This window comes from Paramormyrops kingsleyae, chromosome 6, assembly GCF_048594095.1.
Source record: "Paramormyrops kingsleyae isolate MSU_618 chromosome 6, PKINGS_0.4, whole genome shotgun sequence".
Taxonomy (NCBI): Eukaryota; Metazoa; Chordata; class Actinopteri; order Osteoglossiformes; family Mormyridae; genus Paramormyrops; species Paramormyrops kingsleyae.
In genome coordinates, this window is record NC_132802.1 from 6,168,979 (window position 1) to 6,191,454 (window position 22,476).

A 22,476-nucleotide genomic window follows, 5' to 3' on the forward strand; every position below is an offset into this window, starting at 1 on the left:
CCACATTTCACACCAAAGAACAGTTCAAAGGGGAACCAAAAGAGGGCGCTTCCCATCGGCTGGGAGAACAGCGAGTGGGAATGCTGGAAGCCGTTTGGAATGACAGCAAGCAGGATACCAAAGGCAAGAAAAGCATCAGACTGGGGGGGGGGGGGTTATGATGCATCACAACATCCTAATTAACTACAAAATACATCAGAAGTCTAGATGGTGTCATAGCGGAAAACATGCCGATGATGCTAACAGGATTGACGCCAGTCATTTGTTCGCCACACATCTGAAGTTTCCGCAGTGGTATTGGGGGTATTGGGGGCTGCCTGGTCACACACCTTCTCACACTTTCCAATTCTTGAAATGCCACTTGGAAAACTTCATATTGCCATTTCAGGGTTCCCATAGAAACCATAATTAGGGTTAAGAGGGCGGGGGGGGGGGGGGGGGGGGATCATCCGAGTATTTGTAGAGGCCTAAAATATGCCTGACAGCACATCCCTAAAATAACGTACGTTCAGGCAAACGAGATACGCCGTTCCAGATCAGGAGGAAATCTGGAAAAAAAAGCCTATATAGTCAATATTTACAGTTCATTTTTCCCTAATAACTTCACAGTTTTCATGTAAGAAATACTTAACAGTCTAATGAACTTACAATCAACGGCGGGCTAGCTGTTAGCTAATCAGCCAATCACCTGAATGCCCCTGACATCAGACAACAGCTGAGTCTTGAGTCAAAAAGGGGGGGGGGCAGTTACCATCATAACTGTGCCCTTTTTTTGAGGGTAAGACAGACACCGCTTCCATCTACAGCGTCCCTGTTTTATGGGCACCTCAAACACTACGCAGACATTTTGCATGTTGCCCTTGTTTAGCAAAGAACAAGCTGGCTTAGGCAAAACACTAGTTTTCCAAGTCAAAGTGTGTCTGAGTCACGAAATAGTGACAATGGACCCCTTCAGGGCCACTGAAGTACTGGATTCCTCGAGAAAACAGCCGCGGTCTGTGCATTGGTTGGACGGCTTCAAATTATTATTTTTCTCTTGAACACTAATTGCACCCAGTGCTACTACATCCATCTCAAAAACACAGAGATACCTCTTCAAATTAATACCAGCACTCTGCCTTTAAAGCAGCCAGCAGTCACTGGTGGTATGAACACGGGTTCGATGGGGGACACGCTGTATGTTTCTGAGGGTCTGCGGAAGCCCTATGTAGGTATGTGGTTTTTCCACTGACAACACAGAACTTCATAACCTCAGACCGTCTGGCCCCAACAGTGATGCATTCAGCTGATCTGCGAAAATGTACAGTCAATACTGGGAGTGGATTTGGTAGGTATGGTCTCAGGCCCCTAAAAAAACTGAAATTAACATCGATGCCGTTTTCCTTGGCATGCACCCATAATGCAACACTCTCCAGGGACACGAGAGAAGTTCCAACTCGTGACAAAGAATACATTATCTTCCTGAGAGTTACTATTTAATTCAGTTCATAATTAAGATGGAGTAGCATGGCTTCAGAAAAAGGTAGAGAGTGTTCACTTAAAGGACAAATTAAATAAAGGTGGACACTAACGAGAAAATTAATAGTTGTAATATTTTTTAATGCTGTATTATTTATTCTGTTATATTGTCTATTGCAGTAGTTGCCAAACATTTTTACAGTAAGAGCTACTTTTACAAGAAATATAATCTGGGGAGTTATTGAGGTGCAATGGTATATTTTGTCACTGCGGGGGCCTCTCAAACACTATATGGACAAAAATATTGGCTATTACATCTACTGGAACTTTTATGACATCCCAGGCTAAATCCATAACCACAGACACAGACACACTCCAAAATCTTACGGAAAGCCGTCCCAGAAGAGTGGCAGCTGTTATAGCTGCAAAGGGGGGGCAACTCCATACTGATGTATATGGATTTAGAATGGGATGCCATAAAAGCTACTTTGGGTGTAATGGCCAGGAGTCCCAATACCTTTGTGCATATAGTGCATTAGTATATATGTGGGAGGGACCCTCTGTATGTCTGTCTTAGCGATTCACCTTTCAATCGCGATCGACCTCTTGGAGATCACTGGCATATTCTGTTACTATTATTACGTCTGATGCTTGCACTAAGACTCTCTACTACCTCAGTTTGTTTTGCATGAGCACAATGACAATAAAGTTAAGTAATAACAACAACAACAACAATAATAATAAAAATAAATAAAAAAATAAAATTATAATAATAATTATAATTGTACATCACAGGCGGGAAACTGCCCCCTTCTCCAAGCTGCAAACGTACCAGACCGACCCGCCGCCGCTGGCCAGGATCCACCGTACAATTACGGAAATGAGCGAACCCTAAACCGGCCGGGACAGAAACCGGAGCCTCGCTTCTATAAATGCGTAATCAGCCGTACGAGTCACTTCAAAGGCTCCGGCTGACGGGTTTTAAGCTCCTTTCAAAGCGCAAAAAAGCAACAGGTTGCTAATGCGAACAGATTCTGAATTTATCCGCCTTTCTGGAATAGCGTGTGTAATAAGTCATGGAGAGGACAGGACCCCCCCCCTGACAGGTCCAATATGGGTCGGGGGGGATTCATATCGGAGCCACTCACTTCCAGAGGACGAGGAGGACATTCTCCGGTGGCCGCCCTCGCTGGGCTGCTGGGGCGACGACTCCGAGGGCGGTGGGGGGGGTGGCGGAGGTGGCGGCGGGGGGGTGCTTTGGCTCTCTGGCAGGGGGGGTGGCGGAGGGGGTAGGGGCAGCTCCTCCGCTGTGCCGTTCTCAGGGCTCGGGGGGCTGTTCGCCGTGTCCTCCAGCAGTAGGGATCCCTGGGGGGGGGGAATCATTATATTAAAGCAACATGCAGGTGGCACCACAGTCGAGAGATTGACATGCCCGCCCTGACATATTCAGGCCTCTGCCCCCCGGGGGGGCGCCACCTTCCCACACACAGCATCAACATGCATGCCAGGACGCCCACTGCTCGGGTGAAAGCTTCGCATGAGGTCATTATCCACCTGCGCTTGTCACTACAGCTGTTTACAAGACGGCCGCCTTTGAAATGTGACCTTCCGCAGCACACGTACCACTCAACAACGGCGGGAGATGGGGGGAGGGGGTATAAATCATTTGGGGGCCATTTCCGAGCGTGTCTCCTGTGGGGGAGGACCGTCTAGCAGTCTGACACTCCCACAGGGAGTGAAACAGGCTCGGGACCGATTACACCCAGGGGCAGACATTAATATCTAGCTCAGCTAATGAAACCGTTTTCACCTTCTCAAAGCATCCTGCACCACGTAACGGTGCAAGTTGACAAGCGTGGAGAAAATGGCAAACACAGGTATTCGTAACACATGGATGGCTTGCGTTTAACAGAGGGGGGGCAAATCCACAGTTATGGGAGTAACTTTAAGGGCACCTCGCTGGTACGTCCGCGCCAGGACACGGGACCGATGGGCAGAAAGCCAACCAGGGAACATCAGAGTGGAACGCTCAGAAAACATGCTTAACAGCCTCCGCAGAGAGTGCAAGGAAGCATTTATGAGGGACCTCAGTGGTCCCCACAATGTAATACATACACGACCGCTCACACATCACTGTCCACACACACTCTGCAGTCAGCTTTAAGGCACTTTAACCGGCAATAATGGCAGCTGGTGATGAGGCAGAGAGGTGCCAGGTAACAGCTGTTGTACTCTTGAGCTGGGAAATGACCAAAAGTAAAACGACGAGCTAAAATGGAAGCGTCTCTGCATCTGAGCAAGTAATAAGAATGGCACCAGGGACCTGATGGCCCCCCTACCTCCTCGCTGGGCGCCATGGCGTCGGTTCCACGATGGTTGACCGTGTTTCTGCCCAGCTCCCTGTAGTAGTCCCCAGTGCTGGGCTGTTTGCTGAAGTTACGGGATTTCCGGTTGGAGTCGATTCGGCGTAGACTGTTCGGGTTTTCACTGGTCCTTAACTGCGTCATGGGGGGGGGGGGGGGTTGTGTTTTACTAAGAATATTCCAATAAACAAACAAAGCAATCGAATGTGTGGCAATCTGCCTTAATCTATGTACCTCACATGAATAGATGATTTGAAACTAATAAGACTCAGGATTTGATGTTCAGGTCATTAACCCCTTTGAGAGACTGTTTAGCAGGTGTATGTCCTGTGTGGGGACGTCTCTCTTCGTGACGAGGATTTACCCGCAGCCGGCGGAAGAGCATCGCTAAAGATAAGCATTTGCCGACAAACATTTCAGCGAGACCATCTGCTCACAGAGAAGCTAAACGCGTTTGACGTCTGCTTAGGGCTGTGAGGTCCGGCCAGAACCCAGGCTGGTTCCCCTTCTGCGGGAAGAGCAGGAGGTCATCAGACTGGCCCCCATCTCTCCACCCCAGCACCACTCCAGCTTCCCGAGCCTGGCACTGAACTGAGATGGCGACTGAATTCTCACTATGATTAGCTTATTTTGAATTTCTTTGATATATTTTTGATGGTTTATTTTGTGTGCACAATGTTACATGATAAACGATTAAAGCATTTAAATTATATCAGTCTCAGGAAGACATGATGTCAATCATTCCATAATAGTATTCTTTCTGTGACTCTCAAACCCCTCTGTGTTTAAACATTGGTTCCCACTGGGTTACATTAACCAGTTATTGGTAGGCCATGGTAATCCAACCTGGAATTCATTTTAAACTGTGATTTTTCCAGGCACTAAACACTGTAAATGCTAACATAATATGATCCCTGTGTCATTATTTCATAAAAACCATAAAAAAAAATTAATTAATACTTAATCATTCAAATCTGTAAATAAAGGTCTGGTTTATGACCAGAGCCAGAGCAACGCATCTGGACTGACCCAGAACCCTAACTGGTCTGCAATACGAGACTTCAAAACATACTGAGTCACAGCCACAGACTTGTGGAAATTTCCAGACTTCCTCTCGAGAAAGTCAATCTGCAGCTGTTTTTCCTGCGTGCCACGGATTTCCTTAATGCAAAATGCACTGCATTTGAATTGCAGATCCAACTCAAAAAATGTAACAAAATGATAATCTAAGGAATGTAAACTCACGACCTCCCCCTCCGTGGAGTTACGTCACTGGTTACTCCAGTCTCCCACTCGTGCACCACAGACTGGTGGGGTACCTTCCCCAGTGCTCTCTCTGAAGGACGCTGCAGGACTCTACCTACCCACCTTGGCGATGTAGGCAGCAACTGGTGGAACTGTAGCTAAGTAAAACCCTCACTGCCAACCGGGAAGGTCAGTGACACACAGGCATCTGACAAACAGCCTCATGATACATTTGATCTTTCCAGTGGTTCAGTCCGTATTTGCACTGCAGATTCATCTTGGCAGAGAAAGCTGATCCTTCGTCGCCTCGCTTCCGGACATCCCATAGGTAGATGGGGCACGGGGACCGAGCAGGACGGGTCTGACAGATCAGGGGAACAGGCTCAGCTAAGCTGAACACTGAAGTGATCCCCCCAAAACAGCAGTGCGTGGCTCAGCGGGCTGAGCCACTGTGCCTGTCATCGGAAGGTCACCGGTTCGACCTCGTCAGAATAGTCACGGCTGTGGGCCCTTGAGCGAGGCCCTTAACCCCCAGCTCCATGGGCGCCACTGCAGGTGGCTGCCCTTCACTGCCAAGCTTGCTCTCACCCGTCTATGTGTCATGGAGAGCAAGACGGGGCAGATGAAAAGAGAATTTCCCAATGGGGGTCAGTAAAGTATCACACAGGCCAGCCCACCTCAGCTTGTACAGATGCTCCTAACCGAGAGACGAACAAGATCGGACACCTGTTTATTCTTAGAGTAAACTAACATGAAGAACAGTAGAAGCAGCCATCTAACAGGGCGAGTTTAATAAACAACCAATATTTTACAAATGCCTGAAAACCAGTGGTAGCAATGTACAGCATAATAAGCATTCAACGGCACGTTTCTACTGTCATATGTGCACATGTGCATCACACATCGCTACCAGCTTAATGTCTTGGTCCTTGTTCAGGATCGCAGCTACAGGACGGAATTGTGTTGACACATTTGAGCAGTTTACAGCAAGCAAACAAAAAAAAATCCAATAATATGAAAAGTTGGCCTTTCCTTGACTTCATAGCTTATTGGCTTCAGGCTATAGGAAACCTGAAATGCTTCAACACGTGTGTGTGGGTGTGTGTGTAGGCATATATACTGTATATATATATCATGTTTCAATGCCTGAAGAGTTATGAAAAGGAGAGTTAAAAAAAAAAAGTTGCATTATATTAAACCCATGACGAAAAGAACCTAAAGAATGACAATCAAACCCGAAGATGGGCCGTGACCGGCGCCGGTGCGGACTTCGGTCTTACCGTGCGAGTTCCTGGGGTGCCAGCAGTGCCCAGTGAGTGAGCCAAGGAGCAGGGAGGCAAGACGAGGCGACACCAGATACCAAATCTACAGCACCTGTGTCACTTTACCTGCCCTCTCGCTTTACCCCGGCCCCTCATCAGTAACGCAGACCTATCACATCGCAGCAAAGTGACATCAGTGCCCGGCCTGCAACCAACCACAGCCCGGCCCAGACCCTCCTATGCAAACCCCGAGCAAAAGGCTGGCCTTATAGCCATGGCTGCCCAGACTGAAATCTCACAGGCTCAGGATTACATTCTCCCGAAAAGTACGATTTTGGTTACCTACAAAGCACATTTTTTTTCTTACTGTAACTAAAGTTAAAAAACAGGGCAGTGTACTTACAGTCAAAGGTGTTTGAAAAAGCCAGTTTACAGATGAAATCTGGGATCTTTTAGCAAAAGGCAAGAAATTACCAAATATCTCTTATAAAGCCACTTAATAACACTCTTTTTCTTTATTAATTCAGTTAGTAAATTGAGATCTATGGTCACACACACAAAACAACCACAAACTAAATTCCCAGAGCCGGGTGTTTGCTGTTGAGACAGGCACGCCCAGGACAGCCTCGACAGAGACACAAAGGCCCCGCTCCCAGCTACACCCCGCCAGACGCGCTCACCAGGTCCCCGAGTTTCCATGGCATCCCGGACACATTGTTTTTCACCGTGCCTTTTATAAGCCGAGCTTTGTACCTGTGCGCTTTCAGCACTCCACCCCCCATGGAGGACAATTAGCAGTATCTTTTTGTGCCCCTCCCGCTGGGGAGTGTACACCGGCACTCGGATTAATTGTTAATGATGGTGAGCCCTGGGCTCTTCACCTGGGGCCTGGGGGGGAGGGGGGTCAGGTGGGAGGGTGGACTAATTAACCCCCCAGCCTCCTCCTGTACCTGGGACCACACCCCCCCCCCCCCCCCACTGCAGAGCACAGGCTCACAGTCCTACTATGACTGCACTCTGTAACCAAGCAACAGCATAAATACACACATCACAGACCTATTTACCCACCAGAATGTACATCAAACATACAGTTCAATATGACACCAATCAGTAATGCTACTGATCCATCTAATCATTACTGTGATTACATTCTGCTATAGTATGATATAACTGGACTTATGATTCAACAATATCCCCCTGGGATCATATAATTGATGGTCTCTGCTGCCAAGTGAAATGGATGATACTGTTTTGATTTATGCTGCATCTTCTATGTGCTGTTTTCTACATGTACGTGAATTGTCATTACCCAACTGCTTCAGCAGTACGGGATCACGACGGAAAATCTGTCATTTAACGAACACGAAGGAGCAGGACAAACGAATAAGGGGTTTATTAAAATGAAACCAGAAAAGGGCAAAAGCCAGACAGCACACATATGTTTAAACGACACTGATTCTATATCAGACAAAAAGGTTGAAACAACGTTGATCTTCAATCTTTCACTTTATATCAACATTGAATCAAGGTTTTGCCACCATCAGTTTCTCAATATTTAAAATCTGACCAAAAATCAGTTTCAACGTTGATAATTTAACACTGACCATAATTCAACGCATTTAACTATAATTCAACGTTGAAACAATAACATGGTGCTACCTGGGAAGACACCACTAGCTAGAGGGGAAATTCACACAAGCACACACTAGGGCAGAGGTCAGCAACCTTTTTAAAGCAAAGAGCCATTGTATCCTAAATGTCTGACCCAAGATTTACAAAGAGCCCCAATGGATAGAGAAGAGGGTTTGAGATATGATTTTTAATGCGATATCAGTATATATGCATTTAACACAAAAACAAAACTTCAATTACTTAGAAAAAAATAGAGAAATACAATTTCGGGGGGGTTATCAGTTTAAAATCACTCGGATGCGTAACAGCGTAAAGGTGACTAATATCACAATGTTGTTCAGTTCTGTAGCGACAGTCTTCACCCTCACCCAAGTTCTTTTGGCTCTGTAGTTGTCTGTCCTTCACTCTCCACTTCACTACTTGTAACTGTCCTGACCGAGCAGCGCAAAATGTCCTCACCACTCCGAAATCAGCTGGCTATAATACGTAAATCGGATAAAATATAATAATTTTACAAAGACCTGGGAAGGCGTGGTGACGATTTACTACAAAAAGTATATGAAAGAATTAGGAATCCCAATAACCTTTGAAGCGTACATCCAATCTCAGGTGCTTCAGAAATCTCCAGAAAGGATATATACCATTTAACCAGAGAGGTAATCTCGTTTTAGCGAATGACTTTGAGGAAGATGTAAATTATGCAGTTAAGACGTAACAGAAGCCCGCGACGGACTGCCTCATTCACATATAGCTAAAGAAATATCTAAGCAAAAAATAATAATATTAACCCATAAATAATACTTTCGGAAATATAAATAATTTATCATAATATGTTAAGACATGAAAATGTGATTGTGTCTGTCGCCGAGCCACAGGCTGCCAACCCCTGCACTAGTGCAACGTCAATGACCAGACTGGGGAGCGTGGAACTGGGAGCCACTGTTATGCACCACTGATGAGGAGCAAATGGATGAACATGCGGTCAGGACCCGTGCTGCTCTCGCGCGGGAATGGCAGGGCACAGACAGCCAATCAGAGGAATTACTAACGGGCCCATCAGGGAGCTCATCAGCGGCTTTGACGGGGGGGGCGGCCGGGTAATGAGGTCCTCATTAACGCTGGGTCACAATTACCACTTTGTGTCCCCCCCGTCCCTCCTAAGGCTGTGGACACCGTGTGAACAGTCCAAATGAAGTAATTATCCCCTTTAAAAGCACAGAGGGCTGGTTCCATATGGAGAACCTCCGAAGCCCAGTGTTGTTGGGAATCCATAACGATCCACTCCAGTAACTTCCGTCTGAATGCGTGTCTGTGGAATGGTGGCCCGTGGGAGTGTCACCGTTCATTTGGCCTAAATGGGGGACAAAAAGTGGGCAGGGATCTGAACCCTCTCTATACCGGAATCAGAGCCGTTTCCCTGCACTAACAGCAATCCTGCTAAAAACAAACTGCACTATGGGGTATTGCGACCTGCATGTCACACCGTTGCTCACTGATAAACGAATCTTTGCTTTTACAAATAGAGTTTTCTTATCATCTCTCCTGGTCGAAAATCCCCCTGAGTCATTCATCAAGTTATTTATATGATTTTCACAGCCACATGGTACCACTGAAGACAAACAAGACGAAAACTCCTTAACAACAGGGTAAAGAAATATGCTGTATTTCTGAACACTTCCACAGGAGCTATAATATTTATATACTGCATATATTACTGGATATTCATAAACTGTTTATAAAGGGTAATAGGAAGTGAACAGGAAGTGGTGATACTCTGAAGCCCTGCTTCTGTTGGTAATGATACTCAGGGTCACTTACTCACTGTAAATTATGGAAGTCATCCAGAGTTAAGGTGAGTAATTTCTGAGTTGCGTGGCGCTGTGAGAGCCCCAATAAAAGCTGAAGGTTCGTGGTATGAAGTCCAGCAGAGAACACAGATCATGTTTAGATTCCGTTTATCCCAGCCCTCTGCTGGTCGCGAAGAATTCTGCGCTAATTTAGCTGTGGTCTGACTGCAACAATAAATTATTTCAATGAATTATTTGTTGCTAGAGATATGCTACAAATTTTGCTCACATGAACAGTTCTTTAAAATGTATTTCTAACGATAAATGGAAAAACCTTGTCAATTTTTCATCATTCAAGTTATCATCAACAATACTTTGCTTTAACACAACACGGAAATTAAAGCTAATATTTAAAGTATTAATTCAATGAACAGCTCCATTGACTTTAATTGCAAACTCAGCCGAAGAGGAATTGTGTTGGTGTGCCAAATTTGGGACACGTCGTTTTAAACAGTTCATTTAATTATTTACACTAGGATTACTTGCTGTACATGAGTGTCTGTTAAGATACAATCCTGCAAGACATCCTTTAAGTAGCATTTTTGCTAAATTGGTTTGCAGTAAATATTTCAGGGCTTTCAGAGCTGATAGAGAAAAATAACTTATTATTTTAACGTTTTATATACAAACTCACACAATTAAAAACATCATGACATTGTGAATCAGAATAAGCCCAATTAAGTCTTAAATAGATTGTCTGTCTGCTGCGGGACTGTCTGCTAGCCTGGTTCCAGAGCTTGTGTTGGGAACTTCCACTGTAATGATGACAAAGCTGGGTTTGAGATTTATTTGATAGTGCACTCAGACAGACTAAAACATCTCACAAAAAATGATCCTACCCAAGCATAATTGTACTCTTTACTTTAGAATAGTGGTTCTCAACTGCTGTAGCCTCAAAGCCCACATTCTTCCTTGGCCATAAGTCACGACACAAATTTTTAAACATTTGAACCATATGCCATTATAACAACTGGTGAAGTCTGATGAATGAGATGGTGCCGGCAGACAAAAAAAAATCTGAAATAATTTTTTACTCACATACTCCATGACCAACTGAAAACGACCCGTGAGTGACAGACAAGGTGAGAAAGACTGCTTTAGAAAACACTCTAATTCTATGAGGTACAATATGACATATAAGCTTACGTCATAAAAGGGGAGAAAATGAATTTAGAGATCAGTGGTCATTGTTGACACACCACAGCACACAACAATGAAATGTGTCCCTTGCATTTAACCAATATGTGACATCGTGACATAGCAGGGGGCAGTTAATTCTGCACCCGGGGAGCAGTGCTTGGGGACGGGACCTTGCTCAGGGTACCTCAGTGGTCCCTTGCTGGTCGGGGATTCAAACCAGAAATCTTTCAATTACAAATGCACTTCCCTAACCATTACGACACCACTGCTCACTGTGCGTGTGTATATGTGTGTGTGTGTGTGTGTGTGTGTGTGAGAATTAGGTTTATATTACATTGTGGGATTATATTACATTGTTATTTTGACATTGTGGGGACCATTTTTTCGGACCTGTTGATGCAATCAAAAAAGTACAAATGCATGCCAAAAGCCGTGTATTTTGTCTGGTTACTTATGGGTAAGGTTAGGGCTGGGTTGGGGTTAAGGTCGTCATGTTGGGGGGGGGGGGCGTACCTCATCCTTGGCTCCGCCCTCTACATGCCGCAGTTTGTTCTTGACCCTCAAGTAGATCTCAGCCGAGGGCTGGTCCTCAGGAGGGCTTGGTGGGGGGTAGCTGGGAGGGGGCGGTGGTGGGGGGGGCGGCTCTTCGGGCCGCCGCATTGCGCTGTTGAGGGGTGGTGGAGGCGGAGGAAAATCCGGCGGGGGAGGTGGGACCACGGCATCGGGACACCCAGACACCAGCTCAGGATTCAGCATGTCCATGTAGGTCTGCATGTCCACGATGTCTGTGTCACTGGAGCCTTGCGGGTATCACACACAGCAACAATCACCCAGTGACAGGATGCGGGCACAGGCTAGTTACTCACCCTAACAGCAGGACGCTGCATGGAGAAACCTAAAGATCACTGAAGGGTCACAGGGTGGATTGGGGGGGGTCTTTCTGTATTGCCTAAAACAAGGCAGTCCTCCAAAACAGCTCATAAAAAACATCTGGTTTCGTAAATGAATCCTTTGCAGAATATTCAACCATTGTTTGATATTTACATATTATTTTTGTTTCAGCGGTCACTAGTCCCATGATAACTATATAAAACAGTAACTTTTCAAATAGAAAATGTAAATTCAGTCACATAAATGTGGCCTAAAAAGAGCTTAAGTTCAGTTTCCTGGAAAGATCTTAACAGTATGAAATGGGAACTTTGCGATTCAGTGTCTGTCCACTAGATGGCAGCACTTATTACTCAACCTGGAATCCAAACGTTATTAAGGCACAATGTAGCAGGTGTCAGCTGGGACATACACAGGCTCCCATTTTAGCTAAGTGTTTAAAGGCTCTGTTAAAGTAGTGGTTTCCCTAAATTAATTAAATGATTAATTCTGCCCCCCCTCTTAATGGCTGGCAGGACATGAATATGGACCTTTCATGCTAACAGAAGAGCAGAGGAGTCCATCTTGTAATGTTAACATTAGCTTAATTACGCCTCTTTATTAATGTCATCCATTTAATTTGGACAACATTTAACTAGGACGCACATTTTAGGCAGTATGTTTTACACTATTTCAGAGATGTGGCTCGTCTTCCTCTCTTTTTGTACAGTTACTGTGTAAAAGTCTTTGGCAGTCAAAGAAAAAGACGTTTAATTGATCTTCATGTTGGTGTGAAACTATGATATTACGTCTGTCAGAGTCCATGTATTTTTTGACTTGACCACCAGCACACCTTGCATAGTTAATCATGACGTCATTGACTTTTTTAAATTAATTAAATTGAGGAATTAAGCTGATGGTGAAATACATGGAATGGTGGCATTGAGTGGCGCCCCCCCTGCACAGTGGTGCCCCCCCCTGCACACCAAAAACGCGGGATGTACCTTAGCAGGAGCAGAATTCTGAGTTTATTGCAGGTTTCAATATCAAAATATTTCTACATTAAGCTATAACTGAAATATTAGAACTTTATTTTCAAAATTCATTAGTCTATTATTTTATTTCTATAAATGACCTAAAACGCCATCGCAGAAAGAAAGCATGTTAATAAATGATGCCCAACTGGCTTTATATGCTTAAATTTTATTGTAACTGACCCGCCCAAAAATGACCCGAGTAAGACTCATAACTGCCGACCCATCATCCTGCGTATTATTGCTGTGGGTACCATAAACAGGAATTCTGAAGGCGTCCCTGCATACCGCTATCCACAAACATTCAACGGCACATTGGCTGGAATCAGCTACAATGCAGAAATCAGCTGCATATCACTAATCAGCTACAATGCAGATATCAGCTGCATATCACTAATTAGCTACAATCAGTTACATTTCAGCATAACCCAGTCTTACTTCATTCTTCTATACATTTCTACAGTTAGCATTTGAATCAATGTGTGTATGTGTATAACAGCAAGCATATCTTTGTGCGTGTATGTATATATGTCTCAAAGGAAAGTACTGACCACCTGCTCCCCCAGGGGGCGCAGTCCTCTTCTCCCCAGTACTAGATTGGCTGGAGCTGCAGGAGTCATAGTTGGACAAGGTGCTGGAGGGAGAGCCCATGTCAAACCGGGCCGGTTGCACCGGGGAGCGGAACGTGGCGTTGGGGGATGACAGGCCGGAATCAGGCTGCTTGTACTCCAGGTCAGCTGAGGGGTCTCTGGAGAGCACGCGATGCTGCACGCTCTGGAAGACACACACAGTCATGGGCTATACTCTCACACACACACAGTCAGGGGCTATACTCTCACACACACACGGTCAGGGGCTATACTCTCACACACACATGGTCAGGGGCTATACTCTCACACACACATGGTCATGGGCTATACTCTCACACACACACGGTCAGGGGCTATACTCTCACACACACACGGTCATGGGCTATACTCTCACACACACACGGTCAGGGGCTATACTCTCACACACACACGGTCAGGGGCTATACTCTCACACACACACGGTCATGGGCTATACTCTCTCACACACACGGTCATGGGCTATACTCACACACACATACGGTCAGGAGCTATACTCTCACACACACACACACACACACGGTCAGGGGCTATACTCACACACATACACGGTCATGGGCTATACTCACACACACACATGGTCAGGGGCTATACTCACACACACATACATACATGGTCATGGGCTATACTCTCACACACACACACACACATGGTCATGGGCTATACTAACACACACAAACAATCACGGGCAATATTCACGCACACAGAGTCATGGGCTATACTCATGCACACACACACATACAACACAAACACACGCACAGACACATAACACACACACAAAGGCTAAAATCACACACACATACACATGCTAATTTCATGCACACACACAGGCTAACTTCACAAACTCACATGCTGACACAGACTAATCTCTCTCACACACACAGGCTAAAATCACACACACACAGGCTAACATCATGTGCAAACAAACACACATATGCAAACACACAGGCTAATCTGACGATCACGTACACACAAATACACACACACACACACACACACAGACACACAAAAAGTGAGGCGCGTTATGAAAATAACGTGAAAATCTTGTGGGATGACCAGGCCGAGCCAGAGCAGAGTTTACAGGAGATGCTGCACAGTCTGGCATCAACAGCTGAATCAAACCAAAAATCATCTCTATGAACACAGCAGAGCATGTTACTGTAAGGAGCCATACTGAACTAACACTGTTCATTGGTACTGAATAAAACCTGCAATAACAGACCATGGCAAAGAAAAGCACCAGCCAATTGTTTTATTGGTTTATTCTGTCAATGTCTTTATAACCTCGTGCTTTAGGTGCTTATATGCCAGTTCGAGTCTTTTATACTTAACACATAGAAAAATGCACGTTAAAAATAACAGCATGTTTGACGGCCATTATTTAACAGATTAATAGTATTTCATATGTATAACACCATTTAGAGAAAACTTCATCCACTTCTATTATTAGTACTATTATTAGATATGTAAAGATCACAAGTGAAAACGATCAGCTTAAAGCTTTTGCTAACTTGCTGGGATTCATGCTGTATTACTGGGAAACAGAGTGAGCGACGTGCAAGGTCACGCACTGAAATGTTTGTCTTCAAATCTCACTCCTCCACGGGATATCGAGCTTGAAAACATTCCGGCTTTAATACCGTGTCACAATGCAGCGATACAGCGAGCAGACTGCAGCCCCCAGGCCCGAGCAGTGAGGGATAATCAGATAGATCCGTCTCCTATGCAGTCGGCCCTTTAACCTTGTTATCCGAGATCAGCTGAGCAAACACTCCTTGTGTTATAAAAGCCCAATTACTCGGGGCGTTTTCAAGGTGAATATAATAGAGGATTTAAAGAACACACATGCATACTGAGACTTACAGCATCTCCACAAGGGGGGGGGGGACGCAGTGGTGCCAGTTCAGGCCATGCAGGGCTCCGTCGCAGGGCTGTTTGTGAAGGCCGGCCGGTGCAGAGCCTACGCCCCATAGCTGCCAGGTGGTGGGTGGAGCGACACGCCACAGCCCGCCTCCCCATGCACACACCTCCCCCTCCCCCACCCTCAGGCGCACCAACATCTGCCGTCCCTGGGGCTCGACGCCTCATGGGTAACTTAGCCTAACAGAGCAGCCAACGCGTAATTAAAAACTAGCGTGTTAGCAAGGATGCCAGCAATGTGGGGTGTACCTGAAGGAGAAGCAGGGGCGTAAAAAGTGTGTTGGGGGTGGGGCTGTTCCGCCCCTTATTTAATTTGGCTTCATTGTCTGCCATCACCCCCGCCCCCCCCCCATGAAAAAATATGCACTTTTACATTAAAATCATTACGCTGTGTCCCCCCAACATCAAAAACTCTCCTACGCCCTAGAATTACAATTTTACTTTTGGTCAGCACTGCCGGGGGGCTGGGCTTGGTGCCCCCCAGGAAGCCTCTCCTTCGAGGGCCAGTTCATACTCTGTTTGGTGTGGGTGTCTTAGCAGGAAGGAAGAGCAGTAAGACCAGCTGAGGCTTCCTCACCAAGTTCTCAACAGTCCGCAGGTACTTGGCACACTGGGTATGTCCGCCACATTCGGCCAGCTCGGCTGCGGTGAAGCCGTCCCGGTCCCGCAGCTGCAGGTCTGCCCCGTTCACCACCAGGATCTGGCAGCACTGGTGGCCCAGGGTCCCAAGAATGAAGATGGAGATGGTTGGTGAGACACAAACAAGACAAAAACTGGGCCTTTTTCAAAATGTCAAAGTTTCAGGTAATGAGTTTATCACCTTAAGCACTCTGCTACTCACTGCATGTGCATTCACTTAGCATGAACTTCTCTCCAAAATAACATACACATTTTGCGAAACCAGGTTCAGAGATTCCCTAGAGCAGCTGGGAGTTAATTAAGAGCCTCACTCAATCATAACCCTAGGATTTAAACCAACAACCTTCTGATCACAAGTACAGAGTTCCAACCCACTGAGCCACACATTACATGCAATAAAACAGCTATAAAATTAAAGTAAGAAAAAAGGATAAAGAAGAATGATACTGATCAAAAATGTGAATGAATGCTGCAGATTATGGCAGTAACCAAAGTCACTAAGATACTAATAAGTTAGTATGTGAACTTTATTTATAAAGCACTTTAAAAGTAACATTTGTTGATCAAAGTGCCGTACAAAGTAAAAAAAAAAGATCAAAGAAACCAGAATACAGAGACACATGTCACATGAAACGAACGCCTCACTCAAAATATTCTTAAATTTCTGTAAACTAAAGAATAAAAATGAGTTTTCAGTTTGATTTTAAAATCAGAAACTGAGGAAAGAGCATCGGAGCTGCAATGACAGAAGGACCATCAGCCTTCGTTTTTAATCCTTTGGGAGCTGCCAACAAACTGCCCATGACTTCACGGATCTTGAGGTGGTGCATGTGGAAAGGACATCGGTTATAGAGGAAGGGGTTAATCCATGCAGAGCTTTAAACATTAAACATTTAAACATTAAAAACTCCATTGCTCTGTTAAAACACCCAGCTATGTAAATGAATTCAAAAGCCTTATTGTTATTTTCTTGCTACCTGAGACTCTCAGTCATGCTTAACTGGGCCACTGAATATTTTACTGTCTGTGCTGACAGGCAGATTGGTCGCCAGCACCTCTGGGCCGTGACCCGGTAACCTACTGTGCCACCGGACACGGGTCCCGAACCACCGACGCGGCACCCACCTCCAGCTCGCCGTTCTCAGCGGCATCGTGCAGGGGCGTGCCCCCCCAGCTGTCGGCGACGGCCTCCCCCCCGTGCAGAAGCAGCCAGCTCAGCATCTTGGCGTGACCCCGACTGGCTGCGAAATGCATGGCAGTGGCCCCGTTGGCGTCCCGCTCTGCCAGGCTGACTGACGTGAAGCTCATCTGCGCAGACGGGACCTGTCAGCCATGAGCTCGCATCCCCCCCCTCCCCCCCCAGAGTGCCTACCCAATGAAACCCTTAGCAATTAGCAGGTCACGCTAACGAGCTGGTTAGCGTAGCAAAGCCGAGCTCACCAGCCAGGCGATGACGGTGCAGTGTCCCATCTGGGCGGCGGCGTGCAGCAGCGTCATGCCGTCACCAGCCCGGACGCACGGATCAGCGGTGCAGTGCTTTACCAGGTACTGCACCACCTCCAGACGGCCTTCCTGGCAGGCCAGGTAAAGCGGAGTGGCACCATTCTTTGTTTGGGCATTGACCAGGCTGAGGAGCAGAAACACACATACAGACAAAGACATAGACAGACAGACAAACACACACATAAACACAAAGACATAGACAGACAAACACACACATAAACACAGACACACACACACATAAACACAGACACACACAGACAGACAGACAAACACACACATAAACACAGACACACATAGACAGACAAACACACACATAAACACAGACACACACAGACAGACAAACACACACATAAACACAGACACACATAGACAGACAGACAAACACACACATAAACACAGACACACACACACACACAGACACACACATGAACACAGACACACACAGACAAACACACACAGACAAACACACACATGAAAACAGACACACACAGACAGACAAACACACACATAAACACAAAGACACACACAGACAGACAAACACACACATAAACACAGACACACACAGACAAACACACACATAAACAGACACAAAGACACACACAGACGCAGACGAACACATCACAGATACACACACAAACATAATTACAGTTAAATGTGCACTTTATTATTCAGTACAATTTTGGACACTGTGATTTATATCTTGAAATTTGCAGAAAAATACCTTTAATGGTAAAACAGCATCACCAATAATTACACAATCCTCAAACATATAAATGCTACAAATCTAAAAATGTCAGGCCATGCATGAATCTTTAAGTGGGAGAACGTGAGGCGTTTGTGTGCATGTCTGTATCTGTAGATACATATTCCAACTGCTTCTCCTGGTCGGGGTCATATGGATCCCATTTCCAGGCAGCAGAGTGCATAAAGTTGGAGACGGCCCCGGGTGCGAGCCAGTCCATGGCAGGGCGTATGCACACAGACTACAGGCAAGTTTAACCTAACTGCAGACCAAAACAAACAGGTGGTAAATATTTCAGACAGGAAGGGCATGCAATCTGTCGTCAGGAAGTAGACAAGACCATGTATTATTCATGAGTGTAATGGAAGTGGGCAGGCCTTTGATGGTGACGAAAGCTCAGGAAATACACCCACACAAACATGAAATGCATTATGAAAACATGCCAGAATACAGAGAAAGGCAGCCCGCTCTCGGTAAACGCAGAGAGGAGCTCGATGCCTCTACAGAAGGCGGAAACTCAGCCAGACACACAAAAGCTCCCTACAGAGACACAGCGGGCAAAAACTCTCCATTCATTTCTATGGGAGAAACCCTAATCCCAGCAATGACGACCGTAACCCCTACCCAGCCCTAACCTTAACCATAAGTAAACAAACAAAATTCAAGACTTTTAGCATTTTTAGTTTTTTGATTGCAGTCACAGATTTTTATATAATTGAGGTGTTCCTTGTGGGGACTGTAAAAAATGGTCCCCATAACATCAAAATAGCAGGATTTTTTTATCACATTGTGGGGAATTTGGTCTCCATAACATAAGGTATACCTGGATATCACACACACACACACACACACACACACACACACACACACATCTGTCCAGAGGGTCGACCATACACTACCAGTGAAATGCACTGAGATTTTCTGTTTGCATATCACTCACTTAATATTTACTAAAAATACTCTGAATATTCTTTGCTAATGAGTAAATTTACAGTATGAGTAAATTTATTTGTACATGTATTTGAGCATCTTTATTGGCAAGAAAATGTCGTATCTTTGACTAACCTCCTCTAGCAGAGAAAATCTGAGACATTCTTTCTACAAGGGACACGGGATGATACGATTAACTAGTGCGTTTGAAGTTAACTAGTGCATCAACCTTGAATCTGACTATGCCATCTTCACATAACCAGATAACAGGACGTCAAACATGCACTGTTACATACTCTTTCCATGTCATAAAGGGAACTTGTTTTATTTGACTTTGATATTATCATTTATAGTTGTTCACTCAACTTTCCAGTGCTTAACAAGAATAAAAAAAAAGCAGTTTATGAAATAAATGGAAAAGTGGTAAAACCCCACGGTATGTAAGAATGTTTGACTGGCAGTGCATACAGTAATTCACATGATTAGCCATGTCTCATTTTCTGGATTTAACCTGCATAAGGTAAAGTAATAGAGACAGTAATATTACCGCTAGAAGTACTAAAAAAAACCTGCCGCTTAAACTGCCAGATCCATCTGCAGTCTGGGGTAACCCAGCCGGGGGGGGGGGGCGTCTGAAAGTGTAAGTGCTTCCTTCAAAAATGAGGTCAGCTTCTCGGTTGCCCTTCCTGTCTAAATAATTCAATACAAGAATAAAAAGGTTTGCATTCAAGACACCTCATGAAATTTAAGAGCAGCTGAATGGTCAAAATAAAAGAATATCACTACGTCACAAGGAAAACTAGTTTCATTTTTGGAAAAAAAAGCACTGGTAAGCACTCAAACTTCATGAATTATTAATGTAAAATTTGAAGATTCTCAGTTAAGTAGCAATTTTCATATAGATCAAAGCTAAAGTCTGCAAACTGTTCTGGATTGGCAGAGCCTACTACAAGCCATGATTCAGTTTTGGAAACTAAAATTTAATAAATCAAACTAATAACACCATCACTGCAGCGAGCTACTGGAAAGTATATTCAGGAGGGTAAAGTGATAAGTCAGTGGATCACAGAAGGAATCCAACAGGAATCTTTCTACTCAGATAACTAACTGTTACCAGGGCTAGACATAAGGATTTAGGAGGGCACAGCCACTTTGGCCTTGGCTATTCATATTTTTTCTAGGGCACAAGGCCATTAAGCCTGGGCACAAGGCCAAAATCTGGAGTAAAAATGTTTTTTCATTTATTTAAATTTCATAGGACACCTCGGGCCTTGTGGAGGAATTTTATTTCCATAAAGGATGCATTTTTTTATTTTCAAAAAAGCAGAAACTTTCCAAAAAGGCATTGGGCCAATACTGAGTCACTAATTACCAATTACTGTAATTACCAAGTTTAGACAACCTACGCAATACGACCTTCGATTTGAGACAGAATATATATAGCTTTATTTCAAAAAACAAAATCCAACAATAAAGGAGCCGTCAATATTTTTGTATTTGTTTGCTCAGAACACCCGTATTCTTTTAGTGTACATGGCAATTGACTTGACGTTCGTTTTTTGCACACTGCACGCTACCAGTCCTATATCCTCCCAGCAGAGCTTGGTACTTCTCTGAGTCAAATCTGCTCTGAGTCAAATCTGCTCTGCCTCGGCAAATGTTTTTTTACAACACCATCTGACACTTACCTGAACAAAGTAGATAATTTTCAACATTTTGCGGCAGTAGCCGCGAGTTCAGCTTGCTTTCTTTTACGTTCTCGATCTTTGCGAGGCATGGTGACAGCATAAGCAGCAGACGACAACTACACGATGATTACCGAAGAGGACACCTATCTGTTATTCGGAAACCGTCGGATGGCTTTTCCAATCAAAAACGTAACCCCCGATGATGCACCATTGTCATTGCTGTGGCTCCATAGTAGGCTGGACGATACATACCGTACCAGCCAATCATGCGACGAACACATGATCGTATTAGTCCAGAATTCATTGCGGTTCATTCAGTAGTTGGGAATTACGAGATGTGCGGGTCGACCTCGTTTCTCGTATCGAAGGTTGGGTTCGGGTTCAGTACAGATGCATCGATTGTTGATGAGGTAAAGTGGACCTTGTCGTGCGCAAGTCTTTTGTGTAATGAACGTTACTTTCGGTAAAAAGGGGGCATACGGCCAGACAAACATTAAAGGCAGGCCAATCTTGGCCGTAAGGTACTTCAATTTTGAGGAGGCGTGCGGCCAATTTTGAAAGGCACGACGGCCATTGGCCGCGGTGCCGCGGCTTATGTCTAGCCCTGTGTTACATATCACAATAACACAGATATAGATCAGATGTCCAACTGAGGGTGGGGGTCATGAAAAACAAATGGTCTTGCTGCTGCTGCTGGGCCCTTAAGGCCCTTAACCTTTAACCAGCATTCATTCCCAGTTTCACATGCTCCAGGGACGCTGGATAAATGCCTGACCTGCACTCAAACATAAAGCTTCTCTCTCATGCATGTGTGTCTATATATATATACACATACATACATATAAAGAAGCATGTCAATGTACCTGAACTCATACTTGTGCAAATAGCAAATAAAAAAACATCATTTCACGTTCTATGTCTTGCCTGAACTGCAGGATTTTGTGAAGATGTCCTATTCGAATACCTCAAATTATTGAAACTGCTAGAGGAGGTTACTTTGCTGAATCAAAGATATGACATTTTCTTGCTAATAAAAGTACACAAATGGTGAATACACTGTAAAATTATTTGTTAGCAAATAATATTGAATGTCTTTTTAGTAAATATTAAATGAGTGATATGCAAACATAGAAAATCTCAATGTGTGCAAAACAGTTTGACTGGTTGTGTAGCTGCCAGTTAGAATACGGCTCTTTTGGAGAATGAATGGCATCAAGAAAGAATTTTAGATCCATCTAACCAAGAAATATCCGCCGGGGAAATTTCCAGCATCATACAAATTTTGGAGTTTTATTTATGTATCACATGGTTGTATCCAAAGCGATATATATTTTTTGGAGAAACCAGACGAGCGTTAGACAATTGCTGGCACAGCTAAAGTTAAGAGGCCTCATCACCTCCACCCAACCATCCTACCGCGAGTCACCTCAGCCCAACCATCCTCCGCGAGTCACCTCCGCCCAACCATCCTCCGCGAGTCACCTCCGCCCAACCATCCTACCGCGAGTCACCTCTGCACATCCATCCTCCGTGAGTCACCTCCACACAACCATCCTCCGCGAGTCACCTCCGCCCAACCA

General features: G+C 44.9%; 1 protein-coding gene across 1 annotated transcript in view; it reads right to left on the reverse strand.

Moving 5' to 3' along the window:
* The window catches only part of espn (espin), a 45,569-nt gene that overhangs the window by 13,424 nt on the left and 9,669 nt on the right, over positions 1-22,476 (reverse strand). The window contains exons 3-9 of the mRNA XM_072713492.1: positions 17,474-17,660; positions 17,159-17,341; positions 15,972-16,103; positions 13,400-13,622; positions 11,461-11,747; positions 3,798-3,956; positions 2,607-2,823 (exon numbers count right to left, since the gene is read on the reverse strand). Coding sequence (XP_072569593.1) covers positions 2,607-2,823; positions 3,798-3,956; positions 11,461-11,747; positions 13,400-13,622; positions 15,972-16,103; positions 17,159-17,341; positions 17,474-17,660 — 1,388 coding nt within the window. The remainder of the gene's footprint in view (positions 1-2,606; positions 2,824-3,797; positions 3,957-11,460; positions 11,748-13,399; positions 13,623-15,971; positions 16,104-17,158; positions 17,342-17,473; positions 17,661-22,476) is intronic.